General features: G+C 45.6%; 1 protein-coding gene across 2 annotated transcripts in view; it reads right to left on the minus strand.

Moving 5' to 3' along the window:
* PPP2R2C (protein phosphatase 2 regulatory subunit Bgamma) overlaps window positions 1-17,958 on the minus strand; it is a 322,790-nt gene that overhangs the window by 65,707 nt on the left and 239,125 nt on the right. For both annotated transcript variants that reach the window (XM_029064199.2, XM_029064200.2), the window contains one exon: window positions 4,040-4,204. In XM_029064199.2, coding sequence (XP_028920032.1) covers window positions 4,040-4,204 — 165 coding nt within the window. The remainder of the gene's footprint in view (window positions 1-4,039; window positions 4,205-17,958) is intronic.

Consider the following 17,958-nt stretch of genomic DNA (forward strand, 5'->3'; position numbering starts at 1 on the left):
TCTGGGTCTTGGATCAGAGGGAGGATTTCTAGATCATGCTGTGGTCTACCGTTATGACAGAATGGATTTGCCCCCCGAGATGCCCACCCCCTGTCAATCAACTCTCCCGGGGAGGGGCACGAACCTGAACAAATGTTCCCCTACAAGGATCCTGTGCTTCCAACATGGAAAATTGTAAGTAGCAGTCAGGCACTCATATATATGCATACATATACATATATATTTATATATGTATGTATGATGTGTGTGTGTGTGTGTGTGTGTGTTTGTAGAGAAGCAGCATGGGGTAGAGAAGCAGCGTGGCTCAGTGGAAAGAGCCCGGGCTTGGGAGTCAGAGGTCATGGGTTCGATTCCCGGCTCTGACACTTGGTAGCTGTGTGAGTGTGGGCAAGTCACTTCACTTCTCTGTGCCTCAGTTACCTCATCTGTAAAATGGGGATTAACTGTGAGCCTCACATGGGACAACCTGATTACCCTGTAACCATCCCGGCGCTTCCAGTGCTCTGCACATAGTAAGCGCTTAACAGATACCAACATTATTATTCATTCATTCATTCAATAGTATTTATTGAGCGCTTACTATGTGCAGAGCACTGGAATGTACAATTCGGCAACAGAGAGACAATCCCTGCCCATTGACGGGCTTACAGTCTAATTGGGGGTAATGGATAGGCCTCAGAGTCAGAAGGTCATGAGTTCTAATTCTGGCCACTTGTTTGCTGTGTGACATTGGGCAAGTCACTTCACTTCTCTGGGCCTCAGTTACCTCATCTGTAAAATCGGGATTGAGGCTGTGAGCCTCTTATGGGACAGGAACTCAGTCCAACCCGATATACTTGGATCCATTCCAGCGCTTAGTACAGTACCTGGCACATAGCAAGTGCTTAACAAATGCCATCACTATTATTATTAGACATGTGTGGGGGTGTGTATATGCATCATATAAATATATGTTTGTGTGTGTGTATATATATGTATATGTAAGTATACATGCTTCATATAAATGTATGTTTGGGTGTGTATATATATGTGTATATACATATTTATAGACATGTGTGTATACATTCACAATAGACACACGCACACACATATATATATGAATACATATATGCACCTACACACATGTATATAAATGATAACATATATGTGTATGCATATGCTCACAACACACAAACTGAATAGGGCAACATACACATACACCTTTCAGTCAGAAGTATTTATCAAGTGGTTCCTGGATACAGAGAACTGTACTGAGTAATTGGGGGAGTTCAATACGATACAGTTGGCAGATATGTTCCCTGCCCAATCCCGTAATAATAACCACTGTGGTATTTGGTGAGCGCTTACTATGTGCCAGGCACTGTACTAAGTGCCGGGGGTGATACAAGCTAATCACGTTGGAAGACAGTTGCAGTCCCACGTGGGGTTCACAGTCTCTAGATTGTAAGCTCCTTATATAAGGAATCACTCCTTGCTATTTATTGAACACTCTGTGCAGGATATCTCAGAGAACCCTGGGAAGCAGCATGGCCTAGTGCCTAGAGCACAGGCCTGGGAGTCAGAAGGTCATGGGTTCTAATCCCGCCTCTGCCACGCTTCTGCTGTGTGGCCTTGGGCAAGTCATTTCACTTCACTGGGCCTCAGTTCCCCCGTCTGTAAAACGGGGATTAAAACTGTGAGCCCTATGTGGGACAGGGACTGGGTCCAACCGGATTATCTTGCAACTACCCCAGTGCTTAGAACAATGCCTGACACATAGTAAGTCCTTAACAAATAAGTGCTTGGAAGAGTACAACAGATTTAACAGACACCCTCCATGCCCATAACGGATATCATATTTAAGAGAAGAAAACTCACAAAACTAGTTCTCGGGAACCAACTTCAGGAAGATGACTGTGAAAATTAGGCTTCTCCCTTCCAGATCACAGGAGGCAATGAGATTTATCATTTTAGACCCACATGTCTAGAAGAAGTGTAACCGAGTGGATAAAGCCCAAGCCTGGGAGTCAGAAGGACCTGGGTTTCAACCTCAGTTCCGCCACTTGTCTGCTAAGTGACCTTGGGCAAGACTCTTCACTTCTCTGTGCCTCAGTTCTCTCATAATATTGTTGGTATTTGTTAAGCGCTTACTATGTGCAGAGCACTGTTCTAAGCGCTGGGGGAGATACAGGGTAATCAGGTTGTCCCACATGAGGCTCACAGTTAATCCGCATTTTACAGATGAGAGGCACAGAGAAGTGAAGTGACTTGCCCACAGTCCCACAGCTGACAAGTGGCAGAGCTAGGATTTGAACCCATGATCTCTGACTCCCAAGCCCAGGCTCTTTCCACTGAGCCACGCTGCTTCTCTCATCTGTAAAATGGGGATTGAGACTGTGAGTCCCATGTGGGACAGGGACCGTGTCCATCCCGATTTGCTTGTATCCACCCCAGTGCTTAGTACAATGTCTGGCACATAGTTAGTGCTTAACAAATAACCCCTTTTATTGCCACACACTGTTCATACCCCGATCTTTTCATTTACTCGTCTGCAAATGAACAGGCTAGCTTTTCTGCGAATGCAGTCTCAAACACCAACTTTTGGGGTTGGGAATCCTTTTTCTCCCCTCTCAGGGATACACTTGGAGAGTTTCCAGTACTCTACCAGTCTCAGCTATGGCTACCAGTCTCGGCTACGGGAGGGAGAATGAAGCAGAGGCCTGTCCATTCCATTCCTAGCCTGGCCGGTGGCTAGCGCGTGGCAGGTCATCGGCTACCGGTCAAAACTCCCCTGTGCTGGGCAGCAGCGGCGTGAGAGAGAGTTGAGGGCAGAGACTCAAATTGACCACGGGGAAGGAGGCAATGACCAAGAATCCACTACCACAATGATTGCAGATGGAGGTCGGAGGTGACTCGGCAGCGTAAGACAAGAAATTCTATTTCTAAGACTGCAAAAAATGTCTGCTTTTATTGGACCCTGCAAATAGTCTCTTAGTTGTGGTGGACACAGTTGGACAATCATCTAGTTGGCAAAATAGACCAGGCCCATGGAAGCTAGTTCCAGGAAGAAGAATTTCAGTGGATGCTGAGTAGACGCCCAAGGCAACATGCAATAGCAGTCAGAGATTGTGCCTATTTGGTTTCTCTCCCCCTTTAGACTGGATGCTCGTTGCGGGCAGAGAACGTGTTTTCCACCTCTGTCGTATTGGACCCTCCCAAGTGTTTAGTGTAGCGTTCTGCACGCAGTAAGTGCTGAATGATGATAATAATGATTAATTGATTAATGAATTCTGGTATTTATTACATGCTTACCACGTGCCAGGCACTGTACTAATCACTGGGGTGGGTACTAGAAAATCACTTTGGACACAGTCCCTGTCCTGCATAGGGATCACAGTTTTAACCCCCATTTTACAAACGAGGTAATCCAGGCCCAGGAAAGTGAAGTGACTTGTGCAAGGCTACACAGCAGAGAGATGGCAGAGCCAGAATTAGAATCCATGCTCCTCTGAGTCCCAGGCCCATGCGCCATGATATGGAAGAACAATTATAATGATCATGATGATAATAAGGATTGTGGCATTTGTTAAACACTTACTAAGTGGCAGGCACTGAGGTGGATACAATCAAATCGGGTTGGACACATGGGGTTCACGGTCTTAATCCCCCTTTTACAGCTGAGGTAACTGAGGCCCAGAGAAGTGTGGTGACTTGCCCAAAGTCACACAGCTGATTAGTGGGAGAGCCAAGATGAGAAACCAGGTCCTTCTGACTCCCAGGCCCGTGCCCTTTCCACTAGACCAGGCTGCTTTTCATGAATCCATATTATCAAATTTCCAGTGATCGACTGATTGATTTCCACTAGGCCACACTCCATTTCAATAATCCCTATCATCAAATTCCCAGTGATCATTTGATTGGTTTCAGAGGCCACGGTTCCCCCTAAAACTGGCCTCTCGGAGCTTCCAGGGCCCTGGGGCCCGGGTCGGGGCGGACCCTGCGGCCCAGAGGGATGACCGTACGGAGGGGGGAGCGGGATCCCGGGGAAGGAGTCACTCACGCTTCGAATGTTTGTCACACAAGGCGGAGGCCCTCATGTCGCACAGTCTCAGGGAGCCTTTGCTGCTGCTGTAGACGAAGAGGTTACAGTGATGGGGGTGGAACTCCGATGAGGTGATCACTTCTGTCAGGTCCTCCATGTTGGCTGGCTTGATATCTACAATGTCTGAGAAGCGTTTTCATGAAGGAAAAACCAAGCGTTTGGCCGCAAATTGTGAACGTCATTCATTCGATCGTATTACTTGAGCTCGTACCGTGTGCAGAGCACTCTACTAAGGGCTTGGGATAGGACAACGCATCAGTAAACGGACACGTTCCCGGTCCACAACGAGCTAACGGTCTAGCAGGAAGTGAAATTCAACAGGTTCCATGGTGATTAGAACTCGGGAACCAGAGAGCTGACCATTGTGCTCTGGAACTTGAACCCGGGCATCACACTGGGCAAGGATAATGAAATGAATCATAATAATAATAACAATAATAATCATGGTATTTGTTAATCACTTTTTTTGTGCCAGGCATGGGGTGGATACCAGCAACTCAGGTTGGACACAGTCCCTATCCCATGTGGGACTCACAGTCTCAATCCCCATTTAACAGATGAGGCAACTAAGGCACAGAGTTGTTAAGCGACTTGCCCAAGGTCATACAGAAGATGTCTGTCTCCCCCTTACTAATAATGTTGGTATTTGTTAAGCGCTTACTATGTGCAGAGCACCGTTCTAAGCACTGGGGTAGACACAGGGGAATCAGGTTGTCCCCCGTGGGGCTCACAGTCTTCATCCCCATTTTACAGATGAGGTAACTGAGGCACAGAGAAGTGAAGTGACTTGCCCACAGTCACACAGCTGACATGGCAGAGCTGGGATTCGAACTCATGACCTCTGACTCCCAAGCCCGTGCTCTTTCCACTGAGCCACGACTGCGAGCCCGTTGTGAACAGGGACTGTCTCTATTTGTTGCTGCACTGTACTTTCCAAGCGCTTAGTACAGTGCACTGCATCCAGTAAGCACTCAATAAATATGATCAAATGAGTGAATGATGAGGAGGTGTCAGGATTAGCACCCGTTACATGCCCAGCCACCATGCTGCTTCTCTAATAGTATTAATAATCATGAATCGTGGTGTGCTGAGCGCTTACTGTTTGCCAGGAAGTAAGTCCTGGGGTCGAAACGATAACAATCAATGGCATTTATTGAGCGCTTGCTATGTGTAGAGCATGGTGCTAAGTGCTGGGGAGAGTACAATTTTCTTTCATTCCTTCATTCACTGGTAGTTATTGAGTGCTTACTGTGTGTAAAGCACTGTACTAAGCGCTCGGGAGAGTCCAATAGAACAACAGACACATTCCGGGCCCACAACGAGGAATACGACAGAATTAGAGACGGGTTCCCTGCCCACAGTGAGCTTATGGGGATACAGAGTAACACGAATAATATACAGTAATATACAGTAATAAGAAGCAACGTGGCTTAGTGGAAAGAGAATGGGCTTGGGAGTCAGAGGTCATGGGTTCTAATCCCAACTCCGCCACTTATCAGCTGTGTGACTTGGGTAAGCCACTTCACTGTGCCTCAGTTACCTCATCTGTAAAATGGGAATTAAGCCTGTGAGCCCCACGAGGGACAACCTGATTACCTTGAATCTACCCCAGTGCTTAGAACAGTGCTTGGCACATAGTAAGGGTTTAACAGATACAATCATTACTGTTATTATTATTATTACGAATAAACATAATCACATCGGCCACAATCTCTGTCCCATGAGAGGGTCACAGTCTGAAAAGGAAGGAGAACAGAGGTTTAGCCCCATTTGCCGATGCGGAAATAGAGAGAAAGGTTAAGTGACCTGCCTAAGGTCATCTAGCAGGTAAGCCCGGTGTGGTCAGGGATTGTCTCTCTTTATAGCTGAATTCTACCTTCCAAGTATTTAGTACAGGGCTCTGCACATAGTAAGCGCTCAATAAATGCCATTGAATGAATGAAAGTGGCACAGCTGGGATGAGAACGTTGATCCGCAGACCCTGGAGGCCTCACCCTGTTTCTCAGAATATTTGGATAAATCACACCACAATAATTAAATGATAATCATAATAACTGTGGCATTTGTTAAGCACTTACTGTGTGCCAGGCATGCACTAATCGCTGGGGTGGATACAGGCAAATCAGGCAGGACATAATCCCTGTCCCACATGGGGATCACAGTCTTAATTCCCATTTTACATACGAGGTGACTCAGGCACAGAGAATTGAAGTGACTTGCCCAAGGTTGCACAGCAGAGAAGTGGTGAACCCAGATCCCTTTGATTCCCAAGCCCGTGTTCTATCCATTAGGCCATGCTGCTTCTCAAGGCTCAGCACTCTGTCCAATCCTTCCGTATCGTCTCTTCGAAATAGAATGAGTGTCCAGTTAATACAGAGAAGCAGCGTGGGTCAGTGGAAAGAGCCCAGGCTTGGGAGTCAGAGGTCATGGGTTCGAATTCCGGCTCTGCCACTTGTCAGCTGTGTGACTGTGGGCAAGTCACTTCACTTCTCTGTGCCTCAGTTACCTCATCTGTAAAATGGGGATTAACTGTGAGTCTCACGTGGGACAACCTGATTACCCTGTATCTACCCCAGCGATTAGAACAGTGCTCTGCACATAGTAAGCGTTTAACAAATAATAATTTCGGGAAGCAGTGCGGCTCAGTGGAAAGAGCCTGGTCTTGGGAGTCAGAAGTCTTGAGTTCGAATCCCAGCTCTGCTACTCGGCAGCTGTGTGACTGTGGGCAAGTCACTTACCTTTTCTGTGCCTCAGTTACCTCATCTGTAAAATGGGGATTAACTGTGAGCCTCACGTGGGACAACCTGGTTACCCTGTATCTACTCCAGCGCTTAGAACAGTGTTCTGCACATAGTAAGCGCTTAACAAATACCAACATTATTATTAATGCACACATGAACCTTATGCCAAATCACAAACACTATGCGATGGTCTTGCCCAGTGGTTAGGAACAATGGATTTTCCAAGATTGTACTTTCCGGGATTGTTATCCCAGGACTCAAGTAAGCGATTAGCTCATTGCAGACAAGGAATGTGTCTGTTTATTGTTGTATTGTACTTTCCCAAGCGCTTAGTACAGTGCTCTGCACACAGTGAGGGCTCAATAAATTTGATTGATTGACTGATGGCCAATTAACAAAAACTTAAAATAGCCAAAAAGGTCACTGCAGAGAACAGTCAACAAAATGACACTCTGAAAACCCAGATCTGACTTCTCCAAGGTCTATTTAATAATCATGGCATTTGATAAGTGCTTACTATGTGCCAGGCTCCGTACTAACCGCTGGGGTGAATATACACAAATTGGGTGGGAAACAGTCCCTATCCCACGTGGGGTTCCTAGTCGCAATCCCCATTTTACAGATGAGGTAACTGAAGGACACAGAAGTGAAATGACTTGCCCAAGGTCACACAGCAGACGTGTCTCATTGGCTCAGGCAGGGATTTCCCCCTCCAAAACCATTCTGTCCTCACATCCCTTATACTGTCAGTTGGGATCCAGGAACCAGAGTCTCGGCTGTGACGGTGCCCGGAAATGTAAATAATTCCATTCCTCCCCACCCCACCGCATTTCAGTTAATACCGATCATTTTGCCGCATTCACGCCCTTTCAATGTTCACTTGACTCTGGACCCTGACGAGATCAATAAAAACATTATCTTTGTACTTTTCACCACTGAAAACCCGCTCTTAGGAGATAAAAAGCCAAGTTAATTAATTCCAAATCAGCCCTTTTGAAGAGCTGTGGACTAATTTTTTCAACTGGTTTCTATTTCACAGTGAAAATAGATCATACGTGTTCATTTCCAAGTCACCAATGCATTCCCGCCCTCCGACTGAATAGGAATAATACCAGGAACACCCAATTTTCATGATCAAACACCATTTTCTGCTCATAAATGCGAAAGTCTGAAGTGACTTCTGGGAGAGTAGAGCAAGACCGAGAGTGAGGAAGAAAAATCAGCCAATATGTCTTATTTTGTCATATTAAAAAGAAAGTATGTATATACACACACCCATATCCATATCTATTTCTATCAAGCAATCAGCAGCATGGCGTAGTGGCTAGAGCACAGGCCTGGGAGTCATAAGGTCACGGGTTCTAAACCCATCTCTGCCACTTGTCTGCTGTATGCCCTTAGACAAGTCACTTCACTTCTCTGTGCCTCAGTTACCTCATCTGTAAAATGGGGATCAAGATTGTGACCCCCACGTGGGACAACCTGATCACCTTGTATTCCCCCCAGTGCTTAGAACAGTGCTTTGCACATAGTAAGCGCTTAACAAATGCCATCATTATTATTCTCTGGGCCTCAGTTTCCTCATCTGTAAAATGGAGATTGAGACCATGCACCCCATGGTGGACAGGGACTGTGTCCAACCCAGTTTTGCTTGTATCCACCCCAGGGCTTAGTACGATGCCTGGCACCTTGTTTATGCTTAATAAATACCATAAATACCCTCTACTCCCTCTACCGCCCCTCTTTCACCTCTCCGCAGCTTAACCCTCTTTTCCCCCATCTCCCTCTGCTCCTCCCCCTCTCCCTTCCCATCCCCTCGGCACTGTACTCATCTGCTCGACTGTATATATTTTCATTACCCTACTTATTTTGTTAATGAAATGTACATCGCCTCGTTGCCATTGTTTTTACGAAATGTTCTTCCCCTCGACTCTATCTATCGCCATCGTTCTCGTCCGTCCGTCTCCCCCGATTAGACTGTGAGCCCGTCAAACGGCAGGGACCGTCTCTATCTGTTGCCGACTCGTTCACTCCAAGGGCTTAGTACAGTGCTCTGCACATAGTAAGCGCTCAATAAATATTATTGAAGGAATGAATGAATAAAAATTTTTAAAAGGTAGGTCCTCTAGGAGGGTTGTGAAGAGATGAGCTAATAGTCTCAGGGTGCTGTCTTTGTAAGCAAACTTGTTGTGGGCAAGGAAGGTGTCTATCAACTCTATTTCATTGTAGTTTCCCAAATGCTTTGTACAGTGCTCTGCACCGGGTAAGTGCTCAATAAATACCATCGAGTAATTGACTGGTAGTGGAAAGAGCTCGGGCCTGTGAGTCAGAGCACCTGGGTTCTAATCCCATTTCTGCCACTTGCCTGTGGTGTGATCTTGGCCAAATCATTTCCCTGTGCTTCAGTTTCCTCATCTGTAAAACACAGATGTATGCTCATGTATGCAGATTTAGGCTGTATGCTCATCTGTATGTCTGGGCATACAGCAGACAAGTGGCGGAGCTGGAATTAGAACCCATGACCTTCTGATTCCCAGGTCTGTGCTCTAGCCAATATGCTATTCCGCCATTTGCTTGATAGAAATAGATATTCATTCATTCAATAGTATTTACTGAGCGCTTACTATGTGCAGAGCACTGTACTAAGCGCTTGGAATGTACAAATCGGTAACAGATAGAGACAGTCCCAGCCCTTTGACGGGTTTACAGTCTAATCGGGGATGTTGGTATGTGTTAAGCACTTACTATATGCAGAGCACTGTCCTTAGCGCTGGGGTAAATACAGGGTAATCAGGTTGATCCCACGTGAGGCTCACAGTTAATTCCCATCTTACAGATGAGGTAACTGAGGCATAGAGAAGTGAAGTGACTTGCCCACAGTCACACAGCTGACAGGGGGCAGAGCCAGGATTCAAACCCATGACCTTTGACTCCCAAGCCCGGGCTTTTTCCACTGAGCCACGCTGCTTCTCTAATATGGATGGATAGATAGATAGATAGAGATAGATACATTTACACACACTTTTTATTTTTATTTACTATAACATAATAAGACATATTGGCTGAATTTTCTTCCTCACTCTCAGTCTTGCTCTACTCTCCCTCAAGTCACTTCAGACCTTTGCATTTATGAGCAGAAAATGGTGTTTGAGAAGTGGGGATTTGACACCTCTTCTGTCTCCCACTTAGACCGTGAGCCTCAAGTTGGGACAAGGACTAGGCCAAACCTGATTATCTTTTATCACGTGGGACAACCTGATGACCCTGTATCTCCCCCAGCGCTTAGAACAGTGCTCTGCACAAGTAAGCGCTTAATAAATACCAACATTATTATTATTATTATTTATCCACTCTAGTGCTTAGTACAGTGCATAGAACATACTAAATGCTTAACAAATGTCACCATCATCACTGGGGAGTGAGAATGATAATTATGGTATTTGTTAAGTTCTTTCTATGCGTCAGGCACTGTATAAGAGGTGGAGTGGAAAAACCAATCGGGTTGGACCCAGTCCCTGTCCCCTGTGGGGTTCACAGTCTCAATCCCCATTTACAGATGAGGGAACTGAGGCCCAGAGAGGTTAAGGAGTATAGTGTAGTTAGGATTAGTAGTAGTGCAGAGCAAAGTGACACATTACCTGTTGTTTGCCATTGTTCTCGTCTGCCCGTCTCCCCCGATTAGACCGGAAGCCCGTCAGAGGGCAGGGACCGTCTCTATCTGTTGCCGACTTGTCCATTCCAAGCGCTTAGTACAGTGCTCTGCACATAGTAAGCGCTCAATAAATACTATCGAACGAACTCTATTGTATTTTCCCAAACACAATACAGTGTTCTGCACTCAGTAAACTCTGTTTGCAAACCCACTGATTGACTGATTACGTGCTCACAAGTAGCTAGATAGTGAATCTGCTTTGTCCTGAACTGTGGCTCTGTCCTGCCAACTTCACTCTGTGGCCACTTTTATGCTCAAAAGTGGGAGATGGGTACTTGCCCAAGTTTAATCAGCTGACACGTGGAGGAGCCGGGATTAGAACCCAGGTCCTGTCGATTCCCATGACCGTGCTCGACCCACTAGGCCACGCTGCTTATCCGGAGTGGAGCTCCGGAAGGGGAGAGGCCACCTCCGCAACTGCGATACACACCCGATCCCGGAACGGTTGATTTGGGACTAGTAGTATTAGTACTTACTGAGAGCCCACTGGGTACAGTGACTAGGCTACAGGCTCTACGAGTGGTATGCCTGTTCAGTATCATCAAATAGGAATATATTTGAATAAAGCCAATTTCTAGCTTCTCTAAACCAGCAACATTCTTTTTTTATAGCATCAGACGTGGAAGCAGGTAAAGTAAGAATATCAAGTTATTAGAGAAGCAACTTCTTCTAGTGGAAAGAGTCCAGACGAGGGAATCGGAGGACCTGGCTTCTAACTGCAGCTCTGGCCTCTTTCAGTTGTGTGACCTTGGGCAAGTCACTTCACCTCTCTGGGCCTCAGTTCCCTCATCTGTAAAATGGGGATTAGGATTGGAAGCTCCACCTGGGACACGATGTGCGTCAACCTGATTAGCTTGTATCTACCCTAGCGCTTAGTACAGTGCTTGGCACGTAGCAAGCAATTAACTAATACCATAATTCTTCTTATTATTAATCGTGGCTCAGTGGAAAGAACACAGACTTGGGAGTCAGAGGTCATGGGTTCGAATGCCGACTCTGCCCCTTGTCAGCTGTGTGACTGTGGGCAAGTCCCTTAACTTCTCAGTGCCTCAGTTCCCTCATCTGTAAAAGGGGGATTAAGACTGTGAGCCTCACGTGGGATGACCTGATTACCCTGTATCTACCCCAGCGCTTAGAACAGTGCTCGGCACATAGTAAGCGCTTAACAAATGCCAACATTATTATTATTAATACCATTATCTGTTGCTGAATTTTATATTCCAAGCACTTAGTACAGTGCTCTGCACATAGTAAGCGGTCAATAAATACTATTGAATGAATGAATTGAAAAAACCCCAACAAAACAAGTGTCTACAATTGAAATGAAACCAAAAGCCTACTTTCTTCCCCCTAAGGGTGTAGGCATTTATTTGTCCACAGCTACCAATGCAAACATGAACAAGCAGCATTAAGAAATCTGATCTTGTTGGCTCACAGTCTTAATTTCTATTGTAGAAATGAGGGAACTGAGGCTCAGAGAAGTGAATTGACTTCCTCAAGGTCACACAGCAGACAAGTGGCAAAGGCAGAATTAGAACCCAGGTCCTTCTGACTCCTAGGTCCGCGCTCTATCTACCAGGGAACACTGCTTCTTTGGGTGTCTAGAGGAGGACTGCACAGTGGCTACTAGAGGCCCCGTTAGAAAACCCTTATTTTTTCTCTCAGCACAATTTAATTAATGTTGGTATTTGTTAAGCGCTTACTATGTGCAGACCACTGTTCTAAGCACTGGGGTAGATACAGGGTAATCAGGTTGTCCCATGTGAGGCTCACAGTCTTCATCCCCATTTGGCAGATGAGGTAACTGAGGCACAGAGAAGTGAAGTGACTTGCCCAGGGTCACACAGCTGACAAGTGGCAGAGCCGGAATTCGAACCCATAACCTCCGACTCCCAAGCCCGGGCTCTTTCCACTGAGCCACGCTGCTTCTCAATAACTCAATAGCTTCTCCCAACTACTCCTCAATAAACTCTGAAGCCAGTGCTCTTCTAGAACGGGTAATAATGGAAGTTCAATAAAGAATAACAATTCAAGTAAAAAGAACGAAAAAGTACACATGCAGTAACATTTGAACGGAAGCGGCGTGGCTTAGTGGACAGAGCACAGGCTTGGGAGTCAGAGGTCATAGGTTCTAATCTCAGTTCCACTACTTGCCTGCTGTGTGACCTTGGGCAAGGCACTTCACTTCTCTAAGCCTCAGTTCCCTCATCTGTAAAATGGGGATAATAATAATAATGTTGGTATTTGTTAAGCGCTTACTATGTGCAGAGCACTGTTCTAAGCGCTGGGGTCGATACAGAGTCATCAGGTTGTCCCACGTGGGGCTCTCAGTCTTAATCCCCATTTTACAGATGAGGGAACTGAGGCCCAGAGAAGTGAAGTGACTTGCCCACAGTCACACAGCTGACAAGTGGCAGAGCTGGGATTCGAACCCATGACCTCTGACTCCCAAGCCCAGGCTGTTTCCACTGAGCCATGCTGCTTCTCATTAAGACGGGATTAAGACGGTGAGCCTCACGTGGGACAACCTGATGACCCTGTATCTACCCCAGTGCTTAGAACAGTGCTCAACACATAGTAAGTGCTTGACCAATACCATCATTATTAATATTAATTTTTAAATCTGACTCCTCTTCTAAACTGTAAGCCCACTGTGGGCAGGGAATATATCTGTTCATTGTTCTATTGCACTCTACCAAGAACTTACTACAGTGCTTTGCACACTGGAAGCACTCAATAAATAGCATCGATTGATTGACTGAATCAATGGAAATATAGCAAATCCACAGCCCCAGGCCTATAATACAGGCTACAGATCCTTGAATAGACATGTAACTTTTCTGAAATCAATTTTCTTTTTGCCATAATCTCAAAGTGCACTTAGCGGAGAAGGGCTAAGTTAGCTACAAAATGTCAAGACCATTTTTAGAGTGGCTGATGAATGCACCAGGTCATAGGTTGGATACCAAACCGTTATAAAAAGACTATCGAGACACACACATGGTTAAACATTTTAAAAGGATTAAACTTCTCCAAAGAAGCCCCACCTGCAAATACTCGGGAGCTAAAGAAAAAAAAATGCTAGGCCTGGCAGGGCTGAATGCCAATAAGCCACAGGCAAATTTTTCCCGCAAAGCTAACGAGAAAAAACACCATTCAGTGGTTGTGTTTTCACAGATATTTCCCATTCTGGGTTTCCTTTCCAAAAATCAATCATTGTTCACAGCTACATTCTTTCTGAAAGCCACTGAAATTATAGTAACTCGTCGCAAGCTGTTCACACATTTAGGGGAAAAAAAATGAATGAGTAATTGCTGAGTGATGAGGAAGATATAAAATATAACGGGAGTATGTTAACAGTCGGAGCTAGTCTCATTTTTCCAGGAGCTGAAGGCAGGCAAGCCTGATGAATTTCCTCCCTTGTGCAGAATGAATAACTCACCATGTTGAATGATCAAATTAAATATTCCATTTCCCAGCTGAAATAAATGAAAACACAGGCTAGACTGCATTTGGCAATGCAAACCCTCTTTGAATCTGTAGAGATGAATGAGAGTCTTCGCTTTGGTCTGGATCAGGGGCTCTGCTGAGGTCCAGATGAATAAAAAGAAACATTTATCTGGATAAGAAAAACCTAAAATCGCCCTCACATAGAAACTGATGCTTCAAAAGGATAAGGATCGATCTCCCCTTCTAGAATGTGAGTCCGTTGTGGGGTAGGGATTGTCTCTATCTGTTGCCGAATTGTTTCCAAGAGCTTAATACAGTGCTCTGCACGCAGTAAGTGCTCAATAAATACAATTGAATGAATGAATGAATGAATGAATAAGTGAATGGAATAGCATCACTTTATCCAGGGCTTCTAGTTTATGTGTTCCATGCTAAGTTCCCCTCTAGACTGTAAGCTCCTTCTGGGCAAGGATCGTGTCTACCAATTCTGTCATATTGGACTCTCCCAAGCGCTTACTAAAGTACTCAGCACAGAGCAGGTGTTCAATAAACACGTCTGACTGACTGATTGATTGAAAGAAACACCGACCCAAACTGGACAAGGCCCATAGTCTGGTTTAGGGGACTTCCACGTGCGAAAATGTCAGAAAATCAAAATAACATATTTAAATTTGCCCTTCACCATTCCCAGGGAGAAAACATAGAAAAAAAATGCCCACTCACCAGGTTGGCAGAGATTGAGCAGAGCTCAAAATTTTAAGAGGGTTGGGGTTTGGTTCTTTCTTGTAAGGTTCTGAGATCACGGAGATTAATTTTTGATTTTGAGGTGAATTACTTCAGAGAAGCAGCATGACAAGTTCATTCATTCATTCAATAGTATTTATTGAGCGCTTACTCTGTGCAGAGCACTGTACTAAGCACTTGGAATGTACAATTGGGCAACAGATAGAGACAACCAAGTGTCAATAATAATAATAATAATCATATTTGCTAAGCACTTACTATGTGCCGTGGATATTCATTCATTCAATAGTATATATTGAGCGCTATGTGCAGAGCACTGTACTAAGCGCTCGGAGTATACAATTCGGCAACAGAGACAATCCCTGCCTAATGACGGGCTCACAGGATAGATATAAGGGCACTGGGATAGATATAAGGTAATCAGGTTGTCCTACATGGGGCTCACATTCTTCACCCCCATTTTGCAGATGAGGTAACTGAGGCCCGGAGAGGTAAAGTGGCTTGCCCATGGCCTCACAGCAGACAAGTGTTGTTTGGTATAAGGTGACTGTGGGGATGAGCTTGTTGTCTGGGATAAAGTGACTGTGGGGATGAGTGTGTTAATTATAATGATGGTATTTGTTAAGCGCTTACTATGTGCCAGGCACTGTTCTAAGCTCTGAGGTGGATACAAGCCAATCTGTTTGGACCAAGTTCCTATCCCATATGGAGCTCCCCATTTTACAGATGAGGTAGCTGAGGCACAGAGAAGTGGACCCTTGCATCCTCCCCAGCTCTTAGAACAGTGTTTGGCACATAGTAAACGCTTAACAAGTACCATTTTTAAAAAAAGGGGAGGTAAGGTGAATGAGGGGTACAATGGTCTCTGACCCAGGGCAGCCCTGGAGGAATCCAGGACTTCTTCCAACCCCAGGGGGAAATCTGTCCAGCTCCCACTATTTTTCCCAAATCATCTCTGTCGAAGAGGGCAGCTTTGGAATCTTCATTCATTCATTCATTCATTCATTCATTCAATAGTATTTATTGAGCTCTTACTATGTGCAGAGCACTGTACTAAGCGCTTGGAATGTACAAATCGGTAACAGATACAGTCCCTGCCCTTTGACGGGCTTACAGTCTAATCGGGAGAGACGGACAGACAAGAAAAATGGCAATAAATAGAATCGGGGGGAAGAACATCTCATTAAAACAATAGCAAATAAATAGAATCAAGGTGATGTACAACTTATTGACAAAATAAATAGGGTGATGAAGATATATACAGTTGAGCGGACGAGTACGGTGCCGAGGGGGTGGGACGGGAGAGGGGGAGGAGCAGAGGGAAAGGGGGGGAGAAGAGGGTTTAGCTGCGGAGAGGTGAAGGGGGGGTAGAGGGAGCAGAGGGAAAAGGGGAGCTCAGTGTGGGAGGGCGTCTTGGAGGAGGTGAGTTTTAAGGAGGGTTTTGAAGAGGGAAAGAGAGTTAGTTCTTGGACACTGATGTGAGGGTCTAGCCCAAATCGGGGGATTTGGCGGAGACAAAGGGCAAATCGGCCACTGGCGGAGAGGAGGCCAGGCCCCACTGGACGTAGGAAACCATGATCTTACGTCCCTAACCAGCTAACTCACACCCGGGGAGGTGGTATGGTCTAGCTCGGAACAGTCCTGCAAGAATTGCAAATTCCTTGCGGGCAAGGATCCTGTCCCCTAACACTATTTTACTTTCCTACATCATTAGGCAGCAGCATGGCCTAGTAGATAAGAGCATGGGCCTGGAAGTCAGAAAGAGAAGCAGCGTGGCTCAGTGGAAAGAGCCCGGGCTGGAGTCAGAGGTCATGGGTTCAACTCCCGGCTCTGCCACTTGTCAGCTGTGTGACTGTGGGCAAGTCACTTCACTTCTCTGGGCCTCAGTGACCTCATCTGTAAAATGGGGATGAAAACCGTGAGCCCCACGTGGGACAACCTGATTCCCTTGTGTCTTCCCCAGCGCTTAGAACAGTGCTCTGCACATAGTCAGCGCTTAACAAATACCAACAACAAAAAAAGGATGCAGGTTCTAATCCCGGTCCCGTCGCTTGTCTGCTGCGTGACCGTGGACGGCTTACTTGACTTATCTGTGCCTCAGTTCCCTCATCTGGAGATCGAGACTGTTGGCCCCACATGGGACAGGGACTATGTCCAACCCAATTTGTTTGTAACCACCCCAGCTCTTAGTACAGTGCCTGCCACAAACTAAGCACATAATTATGATGATTACTACTATTATTATTATTGTTACTATTAGTGCAGTGCTCTACAAAGAGCAGGTGCTCTAGACTGTGAGTTCGTTGTGGGCAGGGAATGTCACTGTTAACTTTGTTAGAGCAGCAACGTGGCTCAGTGGAAAGAACCCGGGCTTGGGAGTCGGAGGTCATGGGTTCGAATCCTGGCTCTGCCACTTGTCAGCTGTGTGACTGTGGGCAAGTCACTTTACTTCTCTGGGCCTCATTTACCTCATCTGGAAAATGGAGATTAATTGTGAGCCTCACGTGGTACAACCTGATTACCCTGTATCGACGCCAGCGCTTAGAACAGTGCTCTGCACATAGTAAGCACTTAACAAATACCAACATTATTATTACTGTACTTTCCTTAATGCTTAGTAACAGAGCTCTGCACACACTAAATGCTCAATAAATTAAGTTGTCTTGTTTTTGTCCGTCTGTCTCCCCCAATTAGACTGTAAGCCCGTCGATGGGCAGGGATTGTCTCTATCTGTTGCTGAATTGTATGTTCCAAGCGCTTAGTACAGTGTTCTGCACATAGTAAGCGCTCAATAAATACTATTGAATGAATGAATAAATACAATTGAATGAATGAATGAATGAATAAATACCACTGATTGCTTGTCTGATTGAGCCAAAAGAGCATGGAACTGGGAAGTCAGGAGACCCAGGCTCAGTGAATCAATCAGTTAATCCTATTTTTTTTAATTCTTTACCACGTGCCAGGCACTCTACAACTAAACCCTCAGGTAGATTCAAGATAATCAGGTTGGAGACAGTCCACATAATAGTAATAATAATAACGGTATTTGTTATGCGCTTACTATGTGCCAGGCACCGTTCTAAGCACTGGGGTAGATACAAGGTAATCAGGTTGTCCCACATGGGGCTCTAAGTCTTAATCCCCATTTTACAGATGAGGTAACTGAGGCCCCGAGAAGTGAAGTGATTTGCCCAAGGTCACACAGCAGACAAATGAAGGAGCTGGGA

The sequence above is a fragment of the Ornithorhynchus anatinus genome, chromosome 4, assembly GCF_004115215.2.
Source record: "Ornithorhynchus anatinus isolate Pmale09 chromosome 4, mOrnAna1.pri.v4, whole genome shotgun sequence".
In the NCBI taxonomy this organism is placed as follows: domain Eukaryota; kingdom Metazoa; phylum Chordata; class Mammalia; order Monotremata; family Ornithorhynchidae; genus Ornithorhynchus; species Ornithorhynchus anatinus.